This window comes from Malania oleifera, chromosome 5, assembly GCF_029873635.1.
Source record: "Malania oleifera isolate guangnan ecotype guangnan chromosome 5, ASM2987363v1, whole genome shotgun sequence".
Lineage (NCBI taxonomy): Eukaryota > Viridiplantae > Streptophyta > Magnoliopsida > Santalales > Ximeniaceae > Malania > Malania oleifera.
Genome location: NC_080421.1, coordinates 49830717 through 49856572, shown reverse-complemented (window position 1 = coordinate 49856572; position 25856 = coordinate 49830717). Strand labels below are relative to the sequence as shown.

The 25856-nt window shown below is 36.1% G+C and overlaps 1 protein-coding gene across 1 annotated transcript; it reads right to left on the bottom strand.

Annotated features, from left to right (window-relative positions):
• Nucleotides 1-24673: 24673 nt before the first annotated feature.
• On the bottom strand, nt 24674-25060 carry LOC131155967 (uncharacterized mitochondrial protein AtMg00820-like). Its single transcript, XM_058109422.1, has one exon. It carries the CDS (start codon nt 25058-25060, stop codon nt 24674-24676), a length of 387 nt encoding a protein of 128 aa, XP_057965405.1.
• Between the last annotated feature and the right edge of the window lie 796 nt (nt 25061-25856).

Genomic DNA, 25856 nt, shown 5'->3' with positions numbered 1-25856 from the left:
TTTCAGAACAAATTATGAGTTTAGAAAGCTATTTACATTTGTGTGGCATGAGTATAATATTTCCATGAAAATTATGTTATATTGAAATATTATGATTTTTCCAAGATAACCATTTTATAGCAGTTTTCAGGAAGACTATAAAAATAGTACAAGAACTATGGTTTTAAGAATATTATGTTAAACATTGCAAGAATTTCATGTATAAGTACGTCATGTTATGCCGGCGCCGATGTCACGATTATTACGTTATGAAATAAAATACAACATATATTGGGTCTTCAGCTTCACTTCCTCTTTGTGCTATCATTATGATCTTCCAATCAGAATACTTGCACATAACCTCAAGCATGCATCAAATACAATAGGTATTTGTCATTATCAAAACTGGGTGTGATCTATAAGGTCAACATTCTCCCCCTTTTTGATGATGACAAATGCATCAAGCAAAAATATAGGTTTAGCCTTAAAAGGCTCCCTCTAACAATATGCATTAAATACAACCTAATTTTAACTCAATATTTTTGCCTTTTCATCTCCCCCTTTTGGCAACATAAAAAAAGGCCATAAAAATAACAACTCTAGGCAATGGGTAAACATCAATTTTATATATTATAAGTTTTGGAAAATTTTGAAAAATTTCAGCAGAGTGTTGTTTGAAAATAGGACTTTCCAAAACAAATCCTATATAAAAAAAATGACCTGTTTTGAGTTTATAAAACCTAACAATTTATCCACAACTACTCAAATAGTTCCAGTATCATCAATAAAACATAAACACCATTATCATCATGAAGTAGATATGAGAATGATGCATCACAACAACAATCAATTTTCACAAAGTCTAATCCATTAAAAGATATCAACAATTATATTAGTTGCTTAGACTTGTAAAATGTATTTGAAAGCTCCCCCTGGCAAACTGATCACGCATGCATCAGAAGACATACATTAAGGCATTAAATAAAGCACATTACTGAGAACAATCCATTATCAAAACATATAATGACGATCAGGGTTCTTAGAAGAGTCTCAATATTCTATAAGTCAAAGTATGATGCATATGAGTTCTTCATGGTCTTTCCCTAGGGATGGAGCTACACTTCTTAAATATCTGATGATTTTGTGAGGATGAAGCCTAATTTTCATTGAGTTTTCACTCATCATTTCAAAAAGATTTTAACCTTTAATTTTATTATAATCATCATTTGGACAAGGTTTTATGTTGGAAAAGTCCACTGAAATTTTGCAGCATGCCGTATGTAAATAGGATATTTCCCAAATAAACCTACATAAAAGATTCTCAACAACCAGTATATCAGAAGTTTAGGGTATGCGAGAACCTATATCAACTACCACCATGCAATTACACATGAACTGCATCTGCCATGTAGGAGGCATTCTAAACTCAACATGCAAATAGGTAGACAATGATTTATATGCCATTTATCACATGATATCCAACAAGAAAGCAGAAAAATTTCATCTAGGCATTACACACAAACATCATGCAATACCTAAGAAATAAACAACCACGTTATTCCCAAAATCAATACATACCAATAGATATAAATAAAAATAGGTAACCCCACTATCCGCAAAATCCAAAATAGATAGTGGGTTAGAGTGTAGTATGTAACAAAAGAGAAAAGAAAGAAAAGAAAAATAAAAGCTATTTCATAAGTACAGACAAGAGAATATAAAAGATAATGAATCATAAAGATAATTCCTGATCTGCAGAATGCTTCCCTAAAACTAGAACTCACCTCCATCCACACTGCCATCAGCACCATCGCTCGCATCAAAGTCGAAATCCATCATCAACCAATCTCTCTCATCCTGCATCTCCTATATCCGGTCATTCAACTCACTGAAATTCACTACTATGACCCTCTCCATCTCCGTGAATCGGCTAGCAGAAGAGATCAAGAACTGTTTAAACTCGTTATGAAGTGCAGTGGATGACGACGCTAGATCACGAAGATATAACTTGACATATCCTCTAAACTACCCGAAGGAGTCAGAGAGACTGGTGATAGCAGCCATCAAATTAGTGTTCATTGGCTGCATGGTCTGTGGTGGTAAGTCCTGCGGGGCCTCCTCCTAAGCTGTTGCACCCCTCACACCGGATGGCAACCATATGTTGCCGACTAGCTCATAACCCATCAGTATTAGGGTGACAACGGAGAATATATCTGCAGATCTCCTCCTTTTCATCACGACCACATTGGAGTAGGTAACTCCTACTGCTCGAAGTAATTTGTTCAAAATCCCTTTGTATGGCATAATGATCCTGTGGTCGATCGTCTTGGCCATCATCCACCGTATCATTAAGCTGGGTAAATCTAGCTTTTTCTGAGAGAACAGGCACCACATAACAAAGCAATCTAGGAAGGAGACATGCACCCTAGATCTTGCCTTAGGCAAGATATTATACGTAACTAGGTGGTGCACAATCTTGGCCTCTAAGGTGAACTGCCTATACCGAGGTAGGTGATTCTGACTGGCGGCTAGTGGATCAGATGTAGTCAAATTTGCAAAAGTGGCAACAATAAAATCCTGTTCGTGTATCCAAGATGTTATTGAGTTTGGGCCTTCAAAATCGCCACGATCAATATCTAGGACATCAGATAAATACTCTACATAAAATCAAACATTGGTCCTTAGTACCCTGGAGAAGTATCCATTCTCGTCATTCCCTAGGTTTTCGTAAAACAACCTAACATAGGTAGGGTAATGACCACTGGGATGATAAGAAATAAATATTTTCAACCCCTGATACTGGAACATATTCATAATATTTACAAAGTGTTGTTCCATAAATTCGAAATCCAGAATCTTACCCAAGATAGCTTCTTTTGGGTGAAACTCCCACACATATCTGATCTTGGCTCGTTCTGACAAAAACTAGTCGTCCTCAGCGTGCGCTATATCATGGGCTTCAATACGATCATTTTGATGAGCCATGAGTGCTGGATAAGATGGGTTTGGTACTGGTATAAGGATATGGGATGATGCTTGGAGGAACAGTGGAAAAGTTCTAAAGGTTTTCTAGTGAAAAATGAGTTGTAAACATGAAAGACATACATAAACATCGAGGTTCGGTCGACTAGGAACAAGTTCGGTTGACCGACGCTTCAAATTCCTCACAAACCAGCAGTGCTCGCTCAACCAAAAGAAGTTTGTATTGAATTGGGTGGTCGACCGAGGTAGGCACGGTTCTTGGTTCGGTTGACTGAGGGTAGACCGACAGGTTCGGTCGATCGAAGTAGTGAAGCTCAAACCGGTCAGTCGACCACACGGTCAAAATTCAATGAGACGGTCGGTAGGGAGATCTAGTTCATTCAATGCTCGGTCGACCGAGCATGGTCAAAGTTTCAGATTTGACTAAATTTTGACCAAAAACTCCTTCTTAGGTTCGGATTGGATATATTGCATGAATTTTAACACTGATTTGACTCTCTAAGGGTTCTTGGTAAGACAATATTATATAGTTAAAGCAAATACCAAGATTTGATATTGTAAGTGAAGACCACTTCCCAGACTTACAATCATCACAACTCCTAAACCTAAGAACTAAGGAAGAATTAACCAATTATACAATTTCTATTGAAACCATCCTTCCTCATCTCCTAATGGATTTGCTATCATGACAAGCCATATCATCTCTTTACTCAAGCCTCTAGCATTTCTAAATAGGCAGTTAGACCACATGTGTTCTTTTCTTTCATGAAATAAGCATATTTCGTATATATGTGAAACATTATGCTTATTTAAATTTTTTTTGTTTGATAAGGCAAGAATTTGGAATTTGAAGGATGAAACCATTTTGAAAATGTTTTTCTTTTTAACTCTTAAGGGTTTGTTTGTACTACACTTCCCATCTTTGGATTTGAAAATCATTTTAGAATTATTTTCAAACTTTCTTTCTAAACAGATGATTTTCAATACCTTCTCTGTTTTTTTCTTTTCTAAGATGGCATGATAATCTCCTAATTTCTCTAATTGTTTAGCCAACCTTCTATTATCATTTTTCAAAAATATTTTCATTTTATGCATCCTAACAATGAACTTACGAGCACTAATGAATTCCTTACGAGATTTCTCATAAGATGTCATACTTCCAGAACTAGATGCACATGATTCAACATTGTAAGATTTATCACCAAAAGTATCACATGAATCATTGCATGCATTCATAGCAACATCAGTAGAGACAATGTATGATTCATCACAAATTATATCACAGTGAACATCACATGAATCATTTGCAGTATTATTACAGAGTTTGACAGATGATTTAACATTTAACACATCACATGATTTGGCACAAGATTCATCACGATAAACATCACATGAATTAATACATGCGTCATCGTCAAAGTAGTCATTAGGGTTAACTGATGATTCAACATATGATATATCATAAGTTTCAGTATAAGAATCATCACATGCTTCATTACATGAACCAGTAAATGAGGTAGGGTAAGATTTATATACCTCATCATCTACTAATGCAACCTGCTCATGTTCAGTCACTACCTTATCATCGTTTGGAGTGGCAATTTTTTTTTTCAGTGTCTTTCCATATCTTTTTTCCAGCTCAACCCAGATCTCCTATGCACTTCTACATGCCATAAACTCATGAAAAATCTGAGAATCTAAAGCATAATATAATAATTCCATGGTATATGAATTTGCATGCATCAAGGTAATATCATTTTCATTTACAGGCATACAAATTCCTTTGACAATCACCTGCTAGGCCCTCCAACTCATAGATTTTATAAAAACACTAATTCTAGTTTTCTAGGTGGTGTAATCGACACCAAAAAACAGTGGAGGACTGGAAGGTAATTGTTCCTCTCTGAATGGGATGTTAGAAAAAAACGTTTAAGTCAATGCCATGAGGCTCTGATACCAATTATTATAATTGGTGTATTCCCAAGAGGAGAGGGGGGTGAATTGGAATTTTAAACTTTTCTCCTAGGTTAAGTAAGAAGTCAATATAATTTGGTAACCTAAGGTCTTTCTATACAGTCCCAAATGCGCAGATAATATAAGAAACATAAATTAAATCATGCGCTTCATTCAAACTATAACATACACGTGTAGAAATGTAAATTGTGGAAATGTAAAGAACACACACGAAATGTTATCATGGTTCGGCCAACTGTGCCTAGGTCCCCGCCTCTAGCTCGCAAGTCCAATGATTCCACTAAAGGCTCACTTAACGGGTGGAGCGGAACCGATTACATTTACGTCAATTCAAGGGGCTGACCTCAACCAACACGCCTTACCATGATGGCGCACCTAACTTTCCTAACTAGGTCTAAGCTAGTTCGAGACTATTCAACAGGGCTAGTCTCCCTCTTCAGGCCCATGCTTAGAATATAACAAATTCGAAATACAATTTTGTGTACAAGGAAGTGCTTCTTACATAAGCTGTTATATACTAATATAATCTTTCACATACACCACCAAATGAAATAATGAAGTAAGCTCAATGTGGTCTAAGATATCTACTCTCCAATGTTTATGCAAGCATTCCAATCAGTGCATGAGAGTGCAAATAATATGATCTTTGTTTCACACAATATATATTCAATCACAATGCTCAAACAAAGATATTAGCAACACTTTATATATCTCAACAAATAGTTTTTCTCAACGTATAAAGCTCAGGAGATGTATATATTTTGTTTGCAAAAAGCATTTGATTTGTGTTCAACAAGTAATATTGCTTAAGGAATATTGCAGCAAAATATTTAACGCATAATCAAATATCTCTTCAAAGATTTCTCAAAATGAAACACACTAGATATTTGAAAATGATTTGAAAGTATTCAAGCAACCAAAATCAAATACGAACTTCTTAAGATATTGCAATGATTGTGCAATACTCAGAAGCTCAAACGAAGTCGTCTTAGGATAAACTTACCAATAAATTCCCCTAAGAACACTCGAGGTTTTTCTCTCAAATAAAATAATATCAAACAAGCATAATCTTGAGAGAGCAAACCTTATAGAACAACAACACTCAAATCAAACCTACAAAAGGATTTTTGGTAATATGGTAAGGTAAGAATGAGTGTAGGGAGCTTAAAAGTGAGTAATAGAAATTTTGGAATTGAGAGAAAATTCACTAATCAAGTTTGCTAATCTGGTGCTAATCATTCCAAATGAAGGGGTATATATAGACTTTCCCCTGATTGTAGCCGTTAAGGACACATATGGAATTATTATAAAAGTTTTAATATTATTTAATTAAATTAACCCTATGTAAAAATATTAACCACGGTAAAAATATTGGGGCAACCCGAGAGCATCAGTCGATCTACAAGTTCGGTCGATTGGACATGGAGGTTCTAGGGCAATTTTTCCCTTTTAGTGTGGTTCAGTCGACTGAGAGCTTTTTGAACTATATAGTTTAGTCGACCAGACTATTGAGTTCCACACGTGGGAACTCAGTCGGCCAGGTAGTTGGTTTAGATTTTGGGCTCGATCGACTAGGTGGTAAAAAATTTGACTACTAGGGAGTTCGGTCGACTGGGAGATAATGAACTAGATAAGTTCGGTCGACCACGCTGTGGTCAATCTGTTGACTCGGCACCAGTTCGGTCAAATGGGAGGATTTTGTACTTGGGAGTACGGTCGACCGAATGTACACATTTAGCATTTCGGTCTTGTTTAAGCATGCAATCACCTTATTTAAATGACCATATATATATGCATGTGTGAGTGTCCTAGGGTCATTTTTAGGTCCTTTTTAGTTTGAGCTTACCTATTGTATCATGCAGGTGATGCGTGTGATTATTACAAGCCAAGCCCTATTTACTATTACAGACCCTTTAAATAATAATGAAATAAAATACAACATATATTGGGTCTTCAGCTTGAATTCCTCTTTGTGCTATCATTATGATATGCCAATTAGAATACCTGCACATAACCTTAAGCATGCATTAAATACAATATGTATTTGTCGTTATCAAAATCGGGTGTGACCTATAAGGTCAACACGCTGGTAGAGTTTGCATACAATAACATCTATCAGGCCAGCATTGACATGACATCCTATGAGGCGCTTTATGGTAGGAGGTGTCGTTATCCTCTATACTGGGATGAGATAGGTGAGAGGCGAGTGGTGGGGCCAGAGCTAGTGCTGCAGGCATATGATAAAGTTCGGTTGATCAGAGATAGAATTAGTGCAGCTTAGAGCCGGTAGAAGAGTTACAATGATACTCATCGCAGGATACTGGAATTTGATATGGGAGATCACGTGTTTTTGAAGATAGCACCATTGAAGGGAGTTATGAGGTTTGAGAGGAAGGGTAAGTTTAGCCCTAGGTTCATTGGCTCTTTTGAGATACTTGAAAGAGTGGGGTCAGTTGCCTATCGGCTAACTTTACCACCAGCTTTATTCAAAATGCATGACTTATTTCATGTTTCCATGCAAGGAAATAGGTCCCAGATCTCTTCCACGTGGTCAGTTATGCAGAGTTAGAGCTCAAAGATTCACTGGTTTAAGAGGAAATACCAGTGCAGGTTTTGGATAGAAAAGAACAGGAATTGCGCAATAAGAAGATTCCTCTAGTAAAAGTCTTTTGGAGAAATCATGTAGTAGAGGAAGCCTCATGGGAGCTCAAAGAGCATATATGATAGAAATTTCCGCACTTATTCAGTGGAGATCAGCACTAGGTATATGAGTAAAGTAAATGTAGTATGATTTAAGGTTATGAAAAGTAAGATGATATATGTATGAGTAGTATTGTAGGTTATAGAATATGTAGCATTTTGGTTTTGGGAGAATTTTATTTTATGTATTTGTAATCTCCTAGAACCCTGAATGTAACAATGGTATTCCTTCGCCCCAAGTGAGGGTAAGTAATAAAATAAGTAGCCCATTTTTCCTCAAAAGATGGTGTTCAATACAGATAATAAATTTCAGGGACGAAATTTTATAAGGAGGGGAGAATGTAGAGACCCAAAGAATTATAGTATTTAAATAATAAAAGAGGGAGAAAATAAAATTTTAAAGGGGGTTCACAGCACTTTCGTTGACCAAGCGGCTTATTGGGATTGTTGACGAGAACGTGTGTCCCTTCGACTAGAAATTACCGAGAGGACTATTTGCAGGGCCTGAAATTCATCGACGATGAATAAGTGTTTGTCGATGAACTCTCTACTTGGCCTCGTCGATGAAGTGACATGTCTCGTTGATGAAGGCAGGTGTATAAATAGCTCTAACTCGGATTTTCAATGAGAAAATGGTATGCCAATTTCTCTTCTCTCTCTAACTTCGTTCTCCCCACCTCCTCTATAGGTTTTTGGGCTGGTTCTCTGTTGATTTGATGATCTGAAGCTACCACGCTATTCTTGAGAAGATTCTCTCCATATTTGTTGGAGTAGATCGTTGGTTAGGCTTACTTGGGCACCATCCCAAGATTTGGGTAAGTTAGTTATTTTAATATTTATAAGGGTATTTAGTATTTTTGGACTAAGAAAAGGTATTAGATGAGTCTATACTGAAGTTTTATTTGGGGGAAACATTAATTTCAGGGTGTTGTGCTAGGAACACCGTGAGTTTAATTTTGGACTAAATTTTGGGCTCAGTAAGTCAGGTAAGGGGATAAACTAAGTCAGTATTTTCATGAAATTATTTATTGAAATTCGGCTTTTATTTTCAAGGAAATTATGTTTATATTAGAACTGAGTTTGGAAATACTGTTGTTAATAGGAAAATGATTTTAATACAATTTAATAAGGAATATTTTTTTGTGCAGATTTCATGAATAGAACAATATTCACTTTTGTGTGGCATGAGTATGAAATTATATGATTTTATGTGACATCAGAATATTATGTTTTCAGAATCAGCATGTTATTACTATTTTCAGGAAGATATTAAATGGTACAGGAACTATGTTTAAAGTATGGTATTGAAATAGTACAGGGTTTTCAAACTATATATGTTAAAATATATGCTAGCTTAAAGGCCGTGATTTTTATATGATATGCTATGCCGGTGTAAGGGCCGTGGTTTTCATGTTTTACTATGCTGACATAAGGGCTGTGATTTATAAGTTACAAAATGCCAGCGTAAGGGCCGTGGTCTATACGTTATGATATGCAAAAATTTATGAAAATATTATTTTGACAAATATTATTGTGAAACGGTTATGTATCATTATTTGAGATTAATTATATGTTATTAGAACCCAAATGGCTTGGTTTAGGCTTTCATGAAGCATGGTACCGTAGCTATATGATCACGATCATGTATATGTTAGTACTACCACATGTTGTAAGGGACTGTGGGAGATAGGCAGTCGATGTGGTTTTATGGTAGTGCAGGTGTCCCTTTGGCATCTGGACTAGGAGGGGCAAACCCATCATACTTACAGACTTATGCTGATCTAGCGTGGTTAGCCAGTCATGGCTTGGTCCCGCCTTTGGGCCGCACAACCTAGTTATGTGAGGGTAAGACATGACACCAGCCAACTATCCATCCAGGGTGTTATTTCATGTAGAGATATATAAGATGATTTCATGTATAAAAACTCAGTATGTTATACCATGTTATGATAAATTTTGTTTTATCCAGATAGACAGTTTTACCAAATATGATTTATGAAGTATTACATGTATAACACGAAAATACTCATGTTGCCATACACTGATGTTAGTTTATTTCCCTTACTAAGAGGTGTCTCACCCCAGCTATATAAACATTTCAGAAGCCTTAGATAGAAGAGCAGATAGAGCTCCGCAGCGTAAGAGGTTGATTGTCCTACCCTGTTAGAAGGGTAAGTCATTATGCTAGGGTTTGATGGATTTTTGGGTTATGACCCTAGGGCACTTTTTGGTCTTTTTGGGATGTGTATATGTATATGACAGGTTTGGTAGAACTCTAGTATTGCGGTGGTTGGATGATTTGATATGTATATGATTTTACGTTTTCTGCTGCTTAGGTATTAGAGATGTATTTCAGGTATACCCCTGGTACCCATGGGACTAGGTTGATTATGTTTATCAGCTGATTAGGATATCAGGATTTTTATATTAACTATTATTATAAAAAAAATAAAAAAATATTTTATGGTAAAATAAGCAAGTCGTTACAGTAACCCTTTTTGTGACACTCGTAGCACACATCATTCCCAAAAATTTGTTTTAAGGACCCATTCATGGGTGCCTTTCCTTTGTCCACTAGTTGTTGGATAGTGGAATTTCTACCTCTAGAAGATACTTTACCCGTTTTGATGGGTCTAGTCTTCTGTCGACTCTATGAGTCCTATCCCATTTTGATTATGACAAATCTAGAGTATCTCACTTGTGTTCCTAGTGCTTGTACATATATATTCTTAAGAAGGCATGAAAAGTTGGGGTACAATTGAAGCCATGAGAAACTCAAAGTTCACACCCTTTGATGGCTACATGAAGAAACAAGGATTGAAGACATTTTTATTCTTTATTGCATTCTTGTTTGGCTGTAATAATTATATGTTCTGTAATAATGCATTCATGCATGATGGGATTGACGGCTCAAAGAAAGACCATAGACTGACCTTAGGTCCAAAAACCATTTATGAAATTCCCCAACTCATATAGGGGTAAATTTTTTTTAAAGACACAACTTTGATTTTCACTTAGCTCAGTCGACCAAACATTTCAAGTTCATATTCAGCTTAGTTGACCGACCACACCTTAGACCAAAAAATAATTTTTTATAGCTCAGTCGATCGGCCGTTTTTTAACTTAACATTACTCAGCCATCCAACCACATGGAAATTTGGAATATGCTTTTTGGCCAGTCAACTGACACTTTGCTCGATCGACCCAAGTTCATTATCTAGCCATTTTTTAGAGCTCAGCTGACCGACAAACGAAGAGCAAAATGTGCTTAGTCGACCGATCGTTGGTGCTTAACCGGCCATCCAAAAAAGATAGCCAACCGGGTATCGAACAATTGTAAATCGCCTTTGCTCAGTCGATCGGCAAAGTTCTCAATTAATCGAACCTCTCAGAACTGTTAAAATTCTAGTGCTAAGACGCGGTTATTTATTAATTTAGCAAATTAAGGAATCTTCAATGTGTCCCTAATAGCTTTTTTTTTGGGAAAAGTCTATATATACTCCATCTCTAAACATAATTAGAAACTTCTTGATTAGAAAAAATTCTCTGAAAAATTCTTGAGCTACTTTTCTCTTACTCTCATACTTGCAAGCACATAATACTCTCTTTCCCATTCTCTCGTGAAAACATTTTTAGAAAGAGAGCTTTGATTCTCAAATTCCATTTGCAAGTTATTGCACTTGCAGGCTTGATTGAATATTGTTTTTAGGTTTCATATCTTTTACTTAAAAAGTTCTTACTCTCACATATTCATTTATCTTTTAAATATCTTTTGAGAGTAATCTTTGGAGTTTTTCCCATATCATTTGATTGAGATATTTTATTTTGGGAAAAATTTTCTATATCTTGTGAGTCTTTGCATATTCATTGCAAGACTCAAAGGGTAGCTTTGTGTTCATTGGAAAATATCTTTTGAAGCTTATTTTCATTGTCTCCTATATTTCATTGTTTGAAAATATATATTGGAGATACTATTTTGTGTGCTTTGAAATCCTTGATTTTGATAGTGCATTACATTTTTGAATCATGGATCATACTCATTAGCATCTCTCACATTGCTACATAATTTTTGAGAGATAAAATTCTAATACTCTATTGAGCTTAAACTCCTATCATGCTAGAGTGCATTGGTTGAATTGTTGTACATATTTGCTTGTGTAAGGAGCATCTTTATTGTACACACATTCTATTTACTGCTGTATTCCAAGCCTGGCCTGAGGAGGTGTTGATCTAGCCTATAAGGATAAGTTGTATTGGTTGGGCTCAACCCTGTAATTTGAGTAGGGGTATTCCTTGCCTCATAAGGAGAGGGTGTAATCGGTGTCACTCCACTCGTTAAGTGAGCATTAGTGGAATCCTCAGGCTGATTAGCTAGAGGTGAGGATGTAAGCATAGTTGCCAAACCTCAATAACATATCATGTGTCACTATTCCTTATTTTCTTTACATTCTTGTTATTGCTTACTTATTTTTATCTGTTGGATTCATTGCACTAGTATTTCGGTACATATTTGTGATTGCTTGAGAAATACTAGAACTGTTTTATCTGCCTAGCTTATCTGAACGTATTTGTATCTGTTGAATCAGAATTGTTTAGAAAAGACCCTAGGTTGAGTTATACTGGTTGTCGATAGAAATAGAATAGACTTGACCTAAAATTTTTTAAATAACCAATTTACCCCTTATTGGGATTACACCAATTACATAATCTTCTCATATGGTGTGACCTTTTTTGGGTAAGTGTCATTGGATGTGTTTCCAAATTTGCTTCCCATTTAAGCTTTACTCATTTGTCAACCTCAAGGGGCTGTCCTGGATTTTCTGGAAGTGGGTTAGAACCTAAACTAGCTTCTAATCTCTCAATTCTTGCTAGATCATTAGTTAAGTCTTCATTTAATACGTGGATTTGTTCTTCTAGGTCATCTAGGAGTGTATCACGGTTCATATCATTCCTACGACCATGATAACGATTCCCATCTCAAGTTTCCACCTAAAAGAAACACAATCCTCCTCCTTAGAGGTTTTTCCCCTAAACTTAACCAAACTAACAATCCAAATACCCTAAAGTTCAAAATCTAGATAGGATGTACTAGACCAAACTATCGACTGTTTTTCTAAAATTGCAGATGGTTTCAGACTAAAACTAGAATCCTACGAGCTACTAATAGACGTTGGGACTTAGAGGGTTTGCCTAATTTGACCTAAGCTCTGATACCAAGATGATGTAGGACATGATGGATCAACCTAGTCCTACAATTCAACCCTTACTAGAACTTACACTCAAAGAACTTTAATTTAAGAACTCAATTAACTAAACATAAACACAACAAATCAAGCTTCATTTCGCATGTTGTTGAATTCTTAAACGGTGTATGATGTTGTCCAAAGATAAGTCCCAATTGGTCTTTCACAAAGGAATCAAGTAAAATGCGAAAAATTTTCTATTTCAAAGATTCAAGAATATAAGTTCTATGTTAGAAAACTAATATTCATACAATTGATTTTAACTAGCAAGTATCAATATTGAATTTTAAGGATTCAAATGGCTTAACAAACAAAATATTTTAGGCAACAAGCAAAGGTTTGCACAATATATCAATTGAGGTCTTCTCGCACCAAAAGTCTTAAAGATAATCCATGTGTTCCTACAAACAATTAAGAACCGAAGTGGACATTGGGAGGTTGTCCATGTGTCATCATGTTGGCAAAGGAGTGGACATCGGGAAGTCATCCACGAGTCACTATGTTTGCATAGGAAATGGGTAGGGCATGTTAATCCCTATCATCTCTCCCGGGCTTAAAAGAATTCTTTTCTAAAAAATAAGAAGTGAAGTATCGGGAATACAACTCTGGGTTGAGACCAAGGAGGTCTTCTTTAGTTATCCAGATCCTCTCAGAAAGTGGCTTACCTCTCCACTTGACAGAGAACTTTTGGTATGATTTGGCTTGTGTTGACGTAGTCTTGTCATCCAAGATCTCTTCAATTTCATCAAGGTTCTTTGGTATGGGTAAAGGTGGAGGCAAAGGTAATTTTGGGGTTTCAAGTTCAAGAGGAGTGAGAAATGAAGTATGATCACTTGCAAGGTTAAAATTTGAAGGCTCCATAAAAGAAGATGCTACAAGAAATGAGGTTATATTTTCAACATTAAAAACATTGCTTATGCCAAAATCAATAGGAATATTAAGCATGTAAGCATTAGAACTATTTTTCTTTAAAATCTTGAAACGTCCCATCTTATTACCATGCAACTGTCTTACCTTTCCTAATGGAATTTGTTTAGGAAGAATATATACCATAATGATATCACCCTTTGAAATTTCTTAAAACTTGCGATTTATATCAGTACTAGATTTATAATGCTCATTGTTCAAGTTAATTTTCATTCTTATTTCATAATGAAGATCATGTATGTGTTTTGCATAAGCATTAGCTTGTTCACTCACTCTAAACTTAGTTGGTAGTGGAATAAGGTCTATGAGCTTCCTAGGTTGGTAACTAGTGACAACTTGAAAATGACTCAATCCAGTGGTTTTATTCACTGAACTATTAAATGAAAATTCAGTCATAGGAAGACACAAATCCCACGAACCTATGTTTTTACCTACTAGGCATCTTAATAGGTCACTTGAGCTCCTATTAATTACCTTAGTTTGCCCATCAGTTTGGGGGTGGTAATCACTAGAAAACTAGAGTTTGGTACCTAGTAATGCCCATAAGGCTTTCCAAACATCTCTCGGCCTGATCCTAATACGAGGGTGTCCACTTTTAAGGTCTATCTTTAAAAAAGTCTTGGATCATACCATCTGATCAAGCATATCATCTAGTCTAGGTATGAGAAAGCTATACTTGACGGCGATCTTGTTGATTGCTCTACTATGGATGCACATGCTCCATGTCTCTTCTTTCTTGGGGGTAAAGAGAGCTGACACATGGACTTATGCTCTCCTGAATAAAGTCATGTTCCCTCATTTGAATCACTTGTTCTCGAGGGGTCTCCATGTTGCATCTCATGACATTTAGATTAGCATTGTCTACATCCTCGATTGACAACTCATCCTCACTTGCTACTTCTTCAGGGATATAGAATGGTTCTTCTACCGAACCTTCCTCTTCATCTTCTCTTTCAATTTCCAAATTTCTAGTTGGGCATGTTTTGGAAAAGTGACCCTTTTTGTGACACTTGTAGTACACATCATTCCTAGAAATTTGTTTTAAGGACCCATTCATAGGTGCCTTTCCTTTGTCCACTAGTTGTTGGACAGTGTGATTTCTACCTCTAGAAGTTAATTCACCTGTGTTGGTGGGTCTAGTCTTCAAATATGATGTGGCCTTTTTTGGGTAAGTGTCATTGGATGTGTTTCTAAATTTACTTCCCATTTGAGCTTTAGTCATTTGCTTACAATCAAGTGCCAAATTAAAGGCATGCTCAAGGGAATCAATATGATATCGAAACAACTCTTTTCTCAATTCAGGTTTCAAGCCAATCCTATATCAGGAAGTTTTTTGGCTAATACTTTCTTCCATACCACACCTAATAGAATAAAACTTGCTCATGTATTCGGTCACACTCAAATTGCTATGCCTATGGATATAAAGTTGATCCATGAGACGTTCCCTATAAGAGTTTGGGACATTCTTTTATTTCAACTTTCTTTCATCAAATCCCAATGTTCTATAGGCCTATGACCAAGGCGAACTTCTTGTTTTTCGACATTCACCCAATGAAGCTTTGCTTGCCTGGTCAACCTCATCTTTACAAATCTCACTCTATGTAGGTCATTTGTCTTATATCAATCAATGTTTGAATCCATTTCAGCTAACCAATCCTAAAAAATCTTTGGATCCATTTGACCATCATATATAGGGGCTTCAATTTTTACTATTTTAATCACATCCATATCCAGATTATGATTTTTCCTATGATATGGTCTCCTTGGTTGAAATTCTTCTTCTTCATAATCCTCATCATTCCGGTGTGGAGCATAAGGGTCATGATGTTGGAACCTTCTAGTAACATTTGGTCTTTAAGGGGGATGAACGGGAGGTCTTTCTTGAGGGGGTGTCCTCTCTTTTAGAGGGTGATTTTGTTCCCTAGAGTGTTGGGAGGCTAGCTTATTGTCAACCTCAAAGGGCTATCCTGGATTTTATGGAAGTGGGCTAGGACCTAAATTAGCTTCTAATCTCTCAATTCATGCAAAGGCATTAGTCAAGTCTTGGTTTAAGACATGGATTTGTTCTTGTAGGTCATCTAGGAGTGTATCATGGTCCATATCATTCCTACAACCATGATAACGATTCCCATCTCGAGTTTCCGTCTAAAAAAGACACAATCCTCCTCTTTGGAGGTTTTTCCCCTAAACCTAACCAAACTAACAATCTAAATGCCCTAAAGTTCAAAATCTAGGTAGGCTCTAAAGGACCAAATCGTCGACTATTTTTCTGAAAAGTTGACGGTTTCAAACTAAAACTGAAATCCAGCGAGTTGCTAAGGGATGTCGGGACTTAGAGAGTTTGCCTAATTCGACCTAAGCTCTAATACATAGATGATGTAGGATGGGATGGATCGTCCTAGTTCTACGGTTCAACCCTCACTAGCACTTACACTCAAAACACTTTAATTTAAGAACTCAATTAACTAAACATAAACACAATAAATCAACTTCATTTCTAAATGGTGGATGATGTTGTCCAGAAATAAATCCCAATTGGTATTTCACAAAGGAATCAAGTTAAATGCAGAAAAAGTTGCAATTATCAAAGATTCAATAATATAAGTTCTATGTTAAAAAACTAACATTCATACAATTGATTTGAGCTAGCAAGTATCAATATTGAATTTTAAGGATTCAAATGGCTTAACAAACAAAGGATTTTAGGCAGCAAGCAAAGGTTTGCACAATATATAGTAAAGGTTCAAACACAAGTACTGAAATTACCAAGAGAATTTTTTGGGTGACTTGATGGTGTTGAACACAAGTTAGACCACGCCGAAGTTGTTCATGCAAGCTTTGAATCACTGAGACGAACGCAGCAATAGAGGCAAGGAAAAGTGGCCGTGTGGGGTTTGGATTGAAGGTGGTCATGTGGTGTGTGGGGAAGATGATGATGGAGTTGCTGGATAGAATAGTGGTCTCTATGGAGAGAATGCGTAGCCTCACACAACACAATCAAAATTATTGGACAAAGCTACACAAGCTTTAGCAAAAAAATTCTTTCAATTCAATATTAGCTGCTATCATAGTTCTTACAATGCTAAATATAAAGACTTAGCATAGGGAGACAAGGCATTAACTTCTTACACAAACATGGGGGACAAGGCATGGGAAAACATATATGGGAAAATACAATATTAAACTCTCACAACTTACTGACAAATTAAATTCTAACACAACTTACTAACACATTAAATACTCTGACATAGCTTACTAGACTCACACAAGCAAGAGCAAGCTTAATTGTCTTGCAATATTACAAATTAAATATAAAACATAAGTCAAAGGGAGACCCCAATCCATGTGGGGCCCATTGGAGCCATGTAGGGCCCACAAGACCGTGTAGAGTCCACATGGGTCTTGAACTCAAACTTGCTTCGGCATATCAACTGGGGTCTTCTCGCATCGAAAGTCTTCAAGATAATCCATGTGTACCTACAAACAATTAAGAACCAAAGTGGATATTGGGAGGTTGTCCATGTGTCGTCATGTTGGAAAAGGACTGGACATCGGGAGGTCAACCACGTGTTACCATGTCTGCATAGGAAATGGGTAGGGCATGTTGATCCCCATCACTCGTTGAGTTGGTGATGAAGTCAAGTGAGACATTCTCCTACGGTCTCATTAGTACTTGAAAATGTATTAATTGCCCTACAATCTTCTTTCCCTCCACCTTGTCTTGGTGGCATTTGAGACATGCTCAAGTATACTTAATAACCTCATTTTGTATGTGCGGCTAATAGTACCTTTACTTCAACAATTTCAAAGTGTAATGCCATCTTAGGGGGCCTACCCACATGGTGTCATGGCACTCTTTCATCAATGTCTTGCTCCAATCACTAGCTTAAGGCTTAAGGAGCTAGTTACCATGTGTCATTAGCAATCCATTTTCTAACTAGAACTTGCATGCTTTGCCCTCTTCCACCAATTTCATGAGATTTTGGGAAAATGGATCTTTGACAAGGTTCTCCTTAATGCATTCCTACATTGTCCTAGAAACATTTTCTTACTATCAAGTGTGTTACTATCTATAAGGTTGCATGCTTGACCTTTTTGCTCAGTGCATCTGCAACTTTGTTCATTTGCCTCGACTTGTGTTCGAATGAGAAATCAAACTCCGCTAAGAATTCTTGCCAATAGGCTTGCTTGGGTGATAACTTAGACTATCTAAAGGAGTGACTATTTACCGAGTTATTTATTTTCACCACTGACATTGGCCTAAGTACATAATGTTGCGACTTACAAAGACAATATATCATCGCTAGCATATCCTTCTCTTGAGCTATATACTTCCGCTCAGAGCTTATGACTTTTTGTACACAATAGGATACCCATCTTGTATTAAGGCTCCACCAAAAGCATACTCTAATGCATCTATATGTACCTTGAAGGGCTTTGATCTCTAGAAAAGTAAGTCTGGGATCTGGTATCCTTTAAGTGGTCAAAAGCTCCATAGCACTCCCTTGTCTAATTCCACCTATGATCCTTCTTTAGTAGTTTTTTTTCAATGAGATAGTTCATCTTTGGTTCCCTTCCACAAACTTGTGATAATAGTTGGCAACTCAAAAGAAGGAATGTATCTCCTTCACTTTTGTTGGGATCTTCTTGTCTTGAATATATCTCCTTCTCCATATCCATACAAATATGACCTTGTTTAATCACTTGACCAAGGAATTTGATGCTTCTCTGAGCAAAAAATACCTTCTCTCTCTCTCTCTCTCTCTCTCTCTCTCTTTCTCTCTCTCTCTCTCTCTCTCTCTCTCTCTCTCTCTTCACAAAGGATGTTCTTCTTCAATTTGTTGAACACCTTTTGTAGATGCTCTTTATGTTCCTTTAGAGTGGAACTGTCGACAATAATGTCATCTAGGCATACCATGACAAAATTGCTGAGATACCCATGAAACACTTGGTTCATCAATGTGTAGAATGTAGCTGGTGTATTTGTCAACTTAAAGGGCATTACCAAGAATTCACATGGCTTATACCGTGTCACGCAAGTAGTCTTCGACTCATCTTAATTTTCTATCCCCACTTGATAATAATCATACCACAAGTCAAGTTTCGTGAAGTAATTGTCATGAATTAGCTGATCAATTAGTGGAATGGGATATTTTTGTTGCATAGAGTCACTTTATTAAGAATGCAAAGTCCACACACATTTGCATGCTCCCATCATGTTTCCTCTGCAACAACACCAATGCTCTGTAGGGTGCTTCAAGAGGACATATATAACTTGCTTCCAATAACTCATCAAGTTGCTTCCTCAACTCTGTTAATTTTGGAGGTGCCATTCGATATTACGCTTCAGAAGGACGTATATAGCCTACTTCCAATAACTAATCAAGTTGCTTCCTTAACTCTGTTAACTTTAGAGGTTCCATACGATGTTGCCCTTTAGTAGGAGACTTCATCCATGGTAACAACTCGATATTATTCACCTCATTGTGAAGACAAGTTGTGTGATAGCTTGTCCAATATCACAACTTTATATTCTCCACCCAACACAACTTGGATGGTAGTAGGCGTTTGTTCTTTGCCTACCTCTTCATTCATTTCCAATGTGGTAAGTTATTTCTATTCACCCCTTAATCCTTTTTTGAGCAACATGGCTTATAGGGATAACTTGTTGTCCCCTTTCGTTGCAATGAATTGCATCATGCAAAAGTGATCTCCTATTAGACAAAGGGAACTAGAAAATAACATCACTACCACCTTTGTCTCCCTAAATAATTCTATTCCAAGTATCGCTTGGAAATCATCCGTTAAAACGACAGTGAAATTCACATATCCTACCCATTGTCCGAGCTTCACAGTCACTTGCTTGGCTACTCTTAGAGTAGGCTAAGTTGTGGAGTTAACCACTTTCATGCATCTTGAATCATTCTCTAAGTTAAAGTTGAGTCTCTATGCTTTTACCTATGTGATAAATTTATAGGTTGTTGTGGTACCCACCATAGCATGGTGGAGGGAGGCAAGTATGCTAAACATGTTTAGAAATGCTAGTGAGATTACAATGAATGATAAACACTCACCTTCTCCAAAAGAGCTTTTTATGTTATTCTGGCATGATTACTAGGAAACATAAAACTGATTGAGGAGTCATACTTCGCTTTTATACAAAGGCATTGACATATTCAATGAATAAACTTATACTACTCTTGAATTATGGTTACCCATACCATGCATACAATACAAGTAGTCACAAGTAAACATAATGCCTTGAACAAACATGGTTAGTGATAGTAGGTATCATTTAATGTAGGGCTCACTGTCAATATGCTATTCCTTTTAACTTGTAGGAATTAATCCAAACTACCAACAAGAAGTTATTTAAGAAACATATGAACCATAGATGCTTCAGACTTGTAACTTCTCTCCATTAAGATAGAAGTTTAAGGCCTAAGCCTTTTTCATCACCTAGTTAAATTTACAATTCAAGGCATCCCATTCATTTCCATGCCAAAGAAATGCTTTAAATTTCCTTTTAGTCTCTTGCACCACAAAGTTAGGGAGGAAAAGGATGGATGACTAGTAGGCTTGAATACTGAGCAACATATATTTACTTAACTGTATTACACCAACATATGTAAGGAATTTGTGAGCCCATAAGTATATTTTTGCAGTAATTTTCTAATAAAAACATAGGTGACAATCTAATTGATGAACTCTCTTTGTTAATAATTGAAGGCCAAGATACTTTAATAGAAATATTGTCCACCCTAACCCCAAGAATATTTGAAATTCCATAAACTATATGTACATGAATACCATAACAAAAGAGCTTAGATTTTGTTGGATTGCAATGTAACCCAAAGATTCCATAGAAGATAGACAAAGTATGCTTTATGTATGTTGTAGTATTAGTGTTGCCTTTTCCTAGAATAAGCAAGTCATCAGCAAAATAAAGATGTGAAGAGACACTTTATTGCATTTGTGATGATAAGAAAATAAACCATTAGTGGTAGCATGCTTTAAGAGCCTTGTTAAAACATCCATTACTAGGACAAAAATATAAGGAGATATAGGGTTTCATTGTCTTAGCTCATTCATATCTTTAGAAAACCCATAAACTAATTAGGTACTAATAAGGGGAAGAAATGCATTCCCCAATCCACTTAATAGACAAAAGGACTGGTATTAATTCAATCCAAGATCTAAAGAACAAAACTCCAACAAATAGAACTAAAAGACTTTTTAAGATCAACTTTCAAGATAGATTTAGGAGGCTTTTGATTGAGATGACAAAGGTTTAGTAGCTTTGGAGCCGAAAGAATATTGTCTTGGATACTTCTACACTTGATGAAGGAAGTTTGATTAAGGCTAATAAAAGAAGGTTGACAACTTTATAATTTGTTAGATAGGATCTTTGTAATATATTTATATAAAAAAATTGTAGTAGGGTATAGATCTAATGTCACTAGAGCAAGAAGAGTTTCTTACTTTAGAGGGTAGACAAGAAGAGTAGTGTTATTCTACTTCAACATGCTAGCATCCTCAAAAAAACATTGAATTGAAACCTTAAGAACAATATTGAACAGTCTTTGAAAAACCTTGCATTGAAACCATTTGGAACAAGGGATTTTTCATTTGAGAGAGAGAGAGAGAGAGAGAGAGAGAGAGAGAGAGAGAGAGAGAGGATTTCTTGTTTGACCTTGTTTCTATCCACTTCTTTAACAAACATAGTCTTAATCTCCCTAGAAATTCAGAATTTATTTCATAAAAATAGAATTGCATTTAACAAGTTCCTTGTTCTCCCCCCCCCCCCCAAAATTAGAGTAGTAGGAAAAAAGCTCCTTACATATATCTTCATTATTCGTTATAGTTTTTCCATTAGTATTAGTCAATACCCTAATGTAACTTTTGGATCTTGTGTCATAGACCACTTTAGAGATAAATTTTTTTTTTTTTTTTTTTAATCTCCCAACATAAGCTAGTTGAATTTTAATTTTTGCTTCAACATCTCCTCTTCAATTTTTGGTAGGGTAAAAACGCTAAACTCCCTTGAGATTTAGCAAAAATATATGGACCTCCCTTGAAGTTTCAAAAATCCCACAAACCTCTCATGAGATTTCAAATATTCCACATACCTCCCCTAAAATTTGACTTTTGGGACACTTACACCCCTCAGAAAATTTTTCTTTTTGCCTAATATAAGAAATGTTTTATGCTTTTTTGGAAAATATAAGAGAAAGTCTATGGAATTTTTAAAATCTCATGGGAGGTCCTTGAGATTTTTGAAACCTTAGAAGTGGTTCATGTCTTGTTCCCAAACCTTAGGGGAGGTCAATATCTTTTTACCTTAGTGCAGAAAAACACTTGAATTTTTAGAGTTTAAAGACTAGTCTACCATTTAGACGTTGACAATATGCTTCATCAAGTTCTCTCTTTAGTTTGATTATTTTTTTACTAATCATTGAGAAATGAGATTCATGGAACTCTTTTGGAGAGGGTTTAAGTAATTGGAGCTTCTGGAAGAGTATGGACATGGTTGTGGTTGGACCATTAAACTTTGTACTCCAAACTTTAACTATAATGGCTAAGAAATCCTTATGGGTTAATCCAATAGTTAAAAAAAATTGAAATGAGGCTTTTTCTTCATATTTTTAGAATAAAGAGAAAGGGTTACCATACTGGGCAATTATTAGAAGAGGAAAAACTTTCTCGAATAAGAAGAAAGTTTGATTTGAGACCAAAACTCTATCTAGCTTCCTTACAATAAAACCCTCAACTGTCTTATTCGCCTAAGTGAAAATAAGGCTAAAAAAGGGAGTATCTTCTAGACTAAAATTTCAAAAGAAAAGTAATAAAATCCTCTATTCCCATCCAACAATTGATAGTGATACCATTATAATTTTAAATGCATTTTTTATTGTATTAAAACCCTTTACAACTATCTTGGGAGAGTCTTTTATTCTTTCTGACAAATATAGGAGTTCAGCCAATATTTTTTCCTTCATCATGGTTGTTGGAGTCATTAACAAAATAAAACAAGGAAACGTAGCATTAGCTTGTAAACAAATGGAGATACGTTGAGGGACCTTTATATCATCAACAATATTAATATTGGAGGGGTCATAACCTACCTAAATTTTGCCAGAGTTTGCATTGTTACTATAGTTATGTAATAATTATTATTACTAATACTATTATTACCATTATTATTATTATTATTATTATTATTATTATTATTATTATTATTATTATTATTATTATTATTATTATTATTGCTAAGAGTTGGTCCATTATGTGGCATCCAAGGGGGGGTTGAATTGGATGTTTAAAAATTCAAATCAAATTTCAACAATCAAAATAATTTGTAGTATAATAAAAAAAATTTAAATACACAACCACAATGGAGAAAGGCACAACCGGTCAAAACTTGGTATTATCCATTTGTGCTTTGCTTTACAATATTGTGGGCATAAATAGCCACTATACATAATTGGAATGCTAAAGTTTAGGACTACAAATCTCTTGGCCATTAGAGCATATCTCTAATCTAGGAAATATATTTACGATCAATCTATATACGGAAGTATACCAACTTGGAAAGTCAAAAACTTCTAGAATCTTCAACACTCCCCCTTAAGTTGGTGCGTAGACGTCGCTCATTCCCAATTTGTTGAGACCATCATGAAATGCTTGACTTGATATGACCTTCGTGAGTAGGTCAGCAAGTTGTTCTTGAGATGAGACATGAGGTGTTTCAATGATCCTTGCTTCTAGTTTCTCCTTGATGAAATGTCTATCAACTTCCACATGTTTGGATCATGCTGAATTGGGTTGTGGGCAATATCACAAGTTGTCTTGTTATCACAATATAGATTCATTGGGTTGTCGTGCTTAATATTTAGTTCTTCTAATAAATTTAGGATCCATAATAATTCACATGGTGCCTTAAGCCATTCCTCTAAACTTAGGTTTAACACTAGATAGAGCAACTACAACTTGCTTCTTGCTTCGCCAAGTGACCAGATTTCATTCAACAAATGTGAAATATCCTGCTATTAACCACCAATCTTTGATTGATCCAGCCCAATCTGCATCAGTGTATCCCTTGACATCCAGATTATTCCCCTTTTTAAACATAATCCTTTTCCCTGGAGATGACTTCAAGTAGCGCAAAATGCGGGTAACTGCATTCATATGTTCTTGGCTTGGAGAATGCATGAATTGGCTCGCGGCACTTAGTGCATATGCCAAGTTAGGCCGAGTATATGCAAGATACATCAGTCTCCTAACTAATCTTTGATATCTCTCCTTGTTTGTCAGAACTTGATCTGGATATATGCCTAGCTTCAATTTTTCTTCCATAGGAGTGCTAACTGGACTACATGTCGTCATGCCAGTCTCACTTAGTAAATCTAAGGCATATTTTCATTAAGATAGAAAGATACCTTCCTTTGATCTTGACACTTCAATACCAAGGAAGTAATTCAATGGACCAAGGTCCTTCATCTCAAATTCTTGGGTTAGGTGATTTTGCAATGCACTCCTTTCTTCTGAATCATTTCCTGTTACTATCATATCATCAATATACACAATGAGACAAGTAATCATTCCTTTATTATGCTTCACGAACAAAGTATGATCTGAGTTACTTTGCTTGTATCCAAAAGCTTTCATTAACTTCATAAAACTTCCAAACCATGCTCTCAGAGATTGCTTTAGATTGTATAGGGCCTTTTTTAATTTACAAACCTATTTTCCACCTTCTGACTGCATATTACATCTGCTCGGGGGGGGGGGGGGGGCAACTCCATGTATACTTCTTCTTGAAGGTCTCCATGAAAAAAGGAATTATTCACATCAAATAGGTGCAATGTCTAGTCAAGATTCACCGCCAATGATATAAGAATACGGACAGTATTGATTTTTGCTAATGGTGCGAATGTCACCATGTAGTCAATTCCATAAATTTGAGTGTACCCCTTCGTGACTAGTCTAGCTTTGAATCGTTCAATGGTTCCATATGCCTTGTATTTGACTATGAAAACCCACCTACATCCATCAAGTTTTTTTCCTTCAGGAAGCTCAATAACTTCCCAAGTTGAGTTCTTTTGAAGTGACTTCATTTCCTCATTCATAGCTTCCTTCCACCTAGGATCTCCCAGAGCTTCTTGGATGTTAGTAGGAATAGATACAACAGATAATTGATTCACAAATGACTCACTTTCCTTTGACAGTCTATGGTAGGATACATAGTTGTTCATGGGATACATAGGATTAGAACTAAGAACAGGTTTATAGTTAACTCTAGGTATACCTCTAGTGGTTCGATTAGGTAGTACTTTTGGAAATAATTAAGATTCTGAATGTACCTAGGGTTTGGGAAAGTAATTGACCTCAGAAAACAATTGGTTAGATGGTACTTGAAGTGGAGTCACTTCCATCTGATTCTGATTATTTTCCCCATTCAAATGAACGTTCAGTTGGTGAGTCACTTCCATCTAATTCTGATTGTTTTCCCCATTCAAACGAATGTCCAATTGGTCGAGAATAGGTTGCTCACATAGCTTGGTTGCCTTCTTTGGACACTTACCACTTTTAACCAAAAATTCACCACTTGTATCCGAATGGTCCAAAGAAGGATTTAAATTTAGAGTTTGCAATTCATTTCATCTCTCCCCCTGAATTGAAGACTCAGGAATAGTGTAGTACATGTCATTTTCATGAAAGACAATGTCAAGGGTGACATACATTTTTCGTGATGGGGGATGATAGCAGTGGTAGCCTTTCTGAAGTGAGGCATAGCCAACAAAGATACATCATAGGGCTCGTGGTTCCAACTTATCATACAATGGCTTAGGAAGATGCATAAATGCCACACACCCAAAAATTCTAGGTGATAAATTTGGAGCAGTAGGAGCATCTAGAATCGAATGAAGAACTTCAAAGGGAGTATGAAAGGGTACACGGTTAATGAGGTAAACCACACCACTAAGCGCTTCACCCTAATAATTGGTGGGCATGTGTGCTCCAAAGAAAGAGGCTCGTACAACTTCAAGT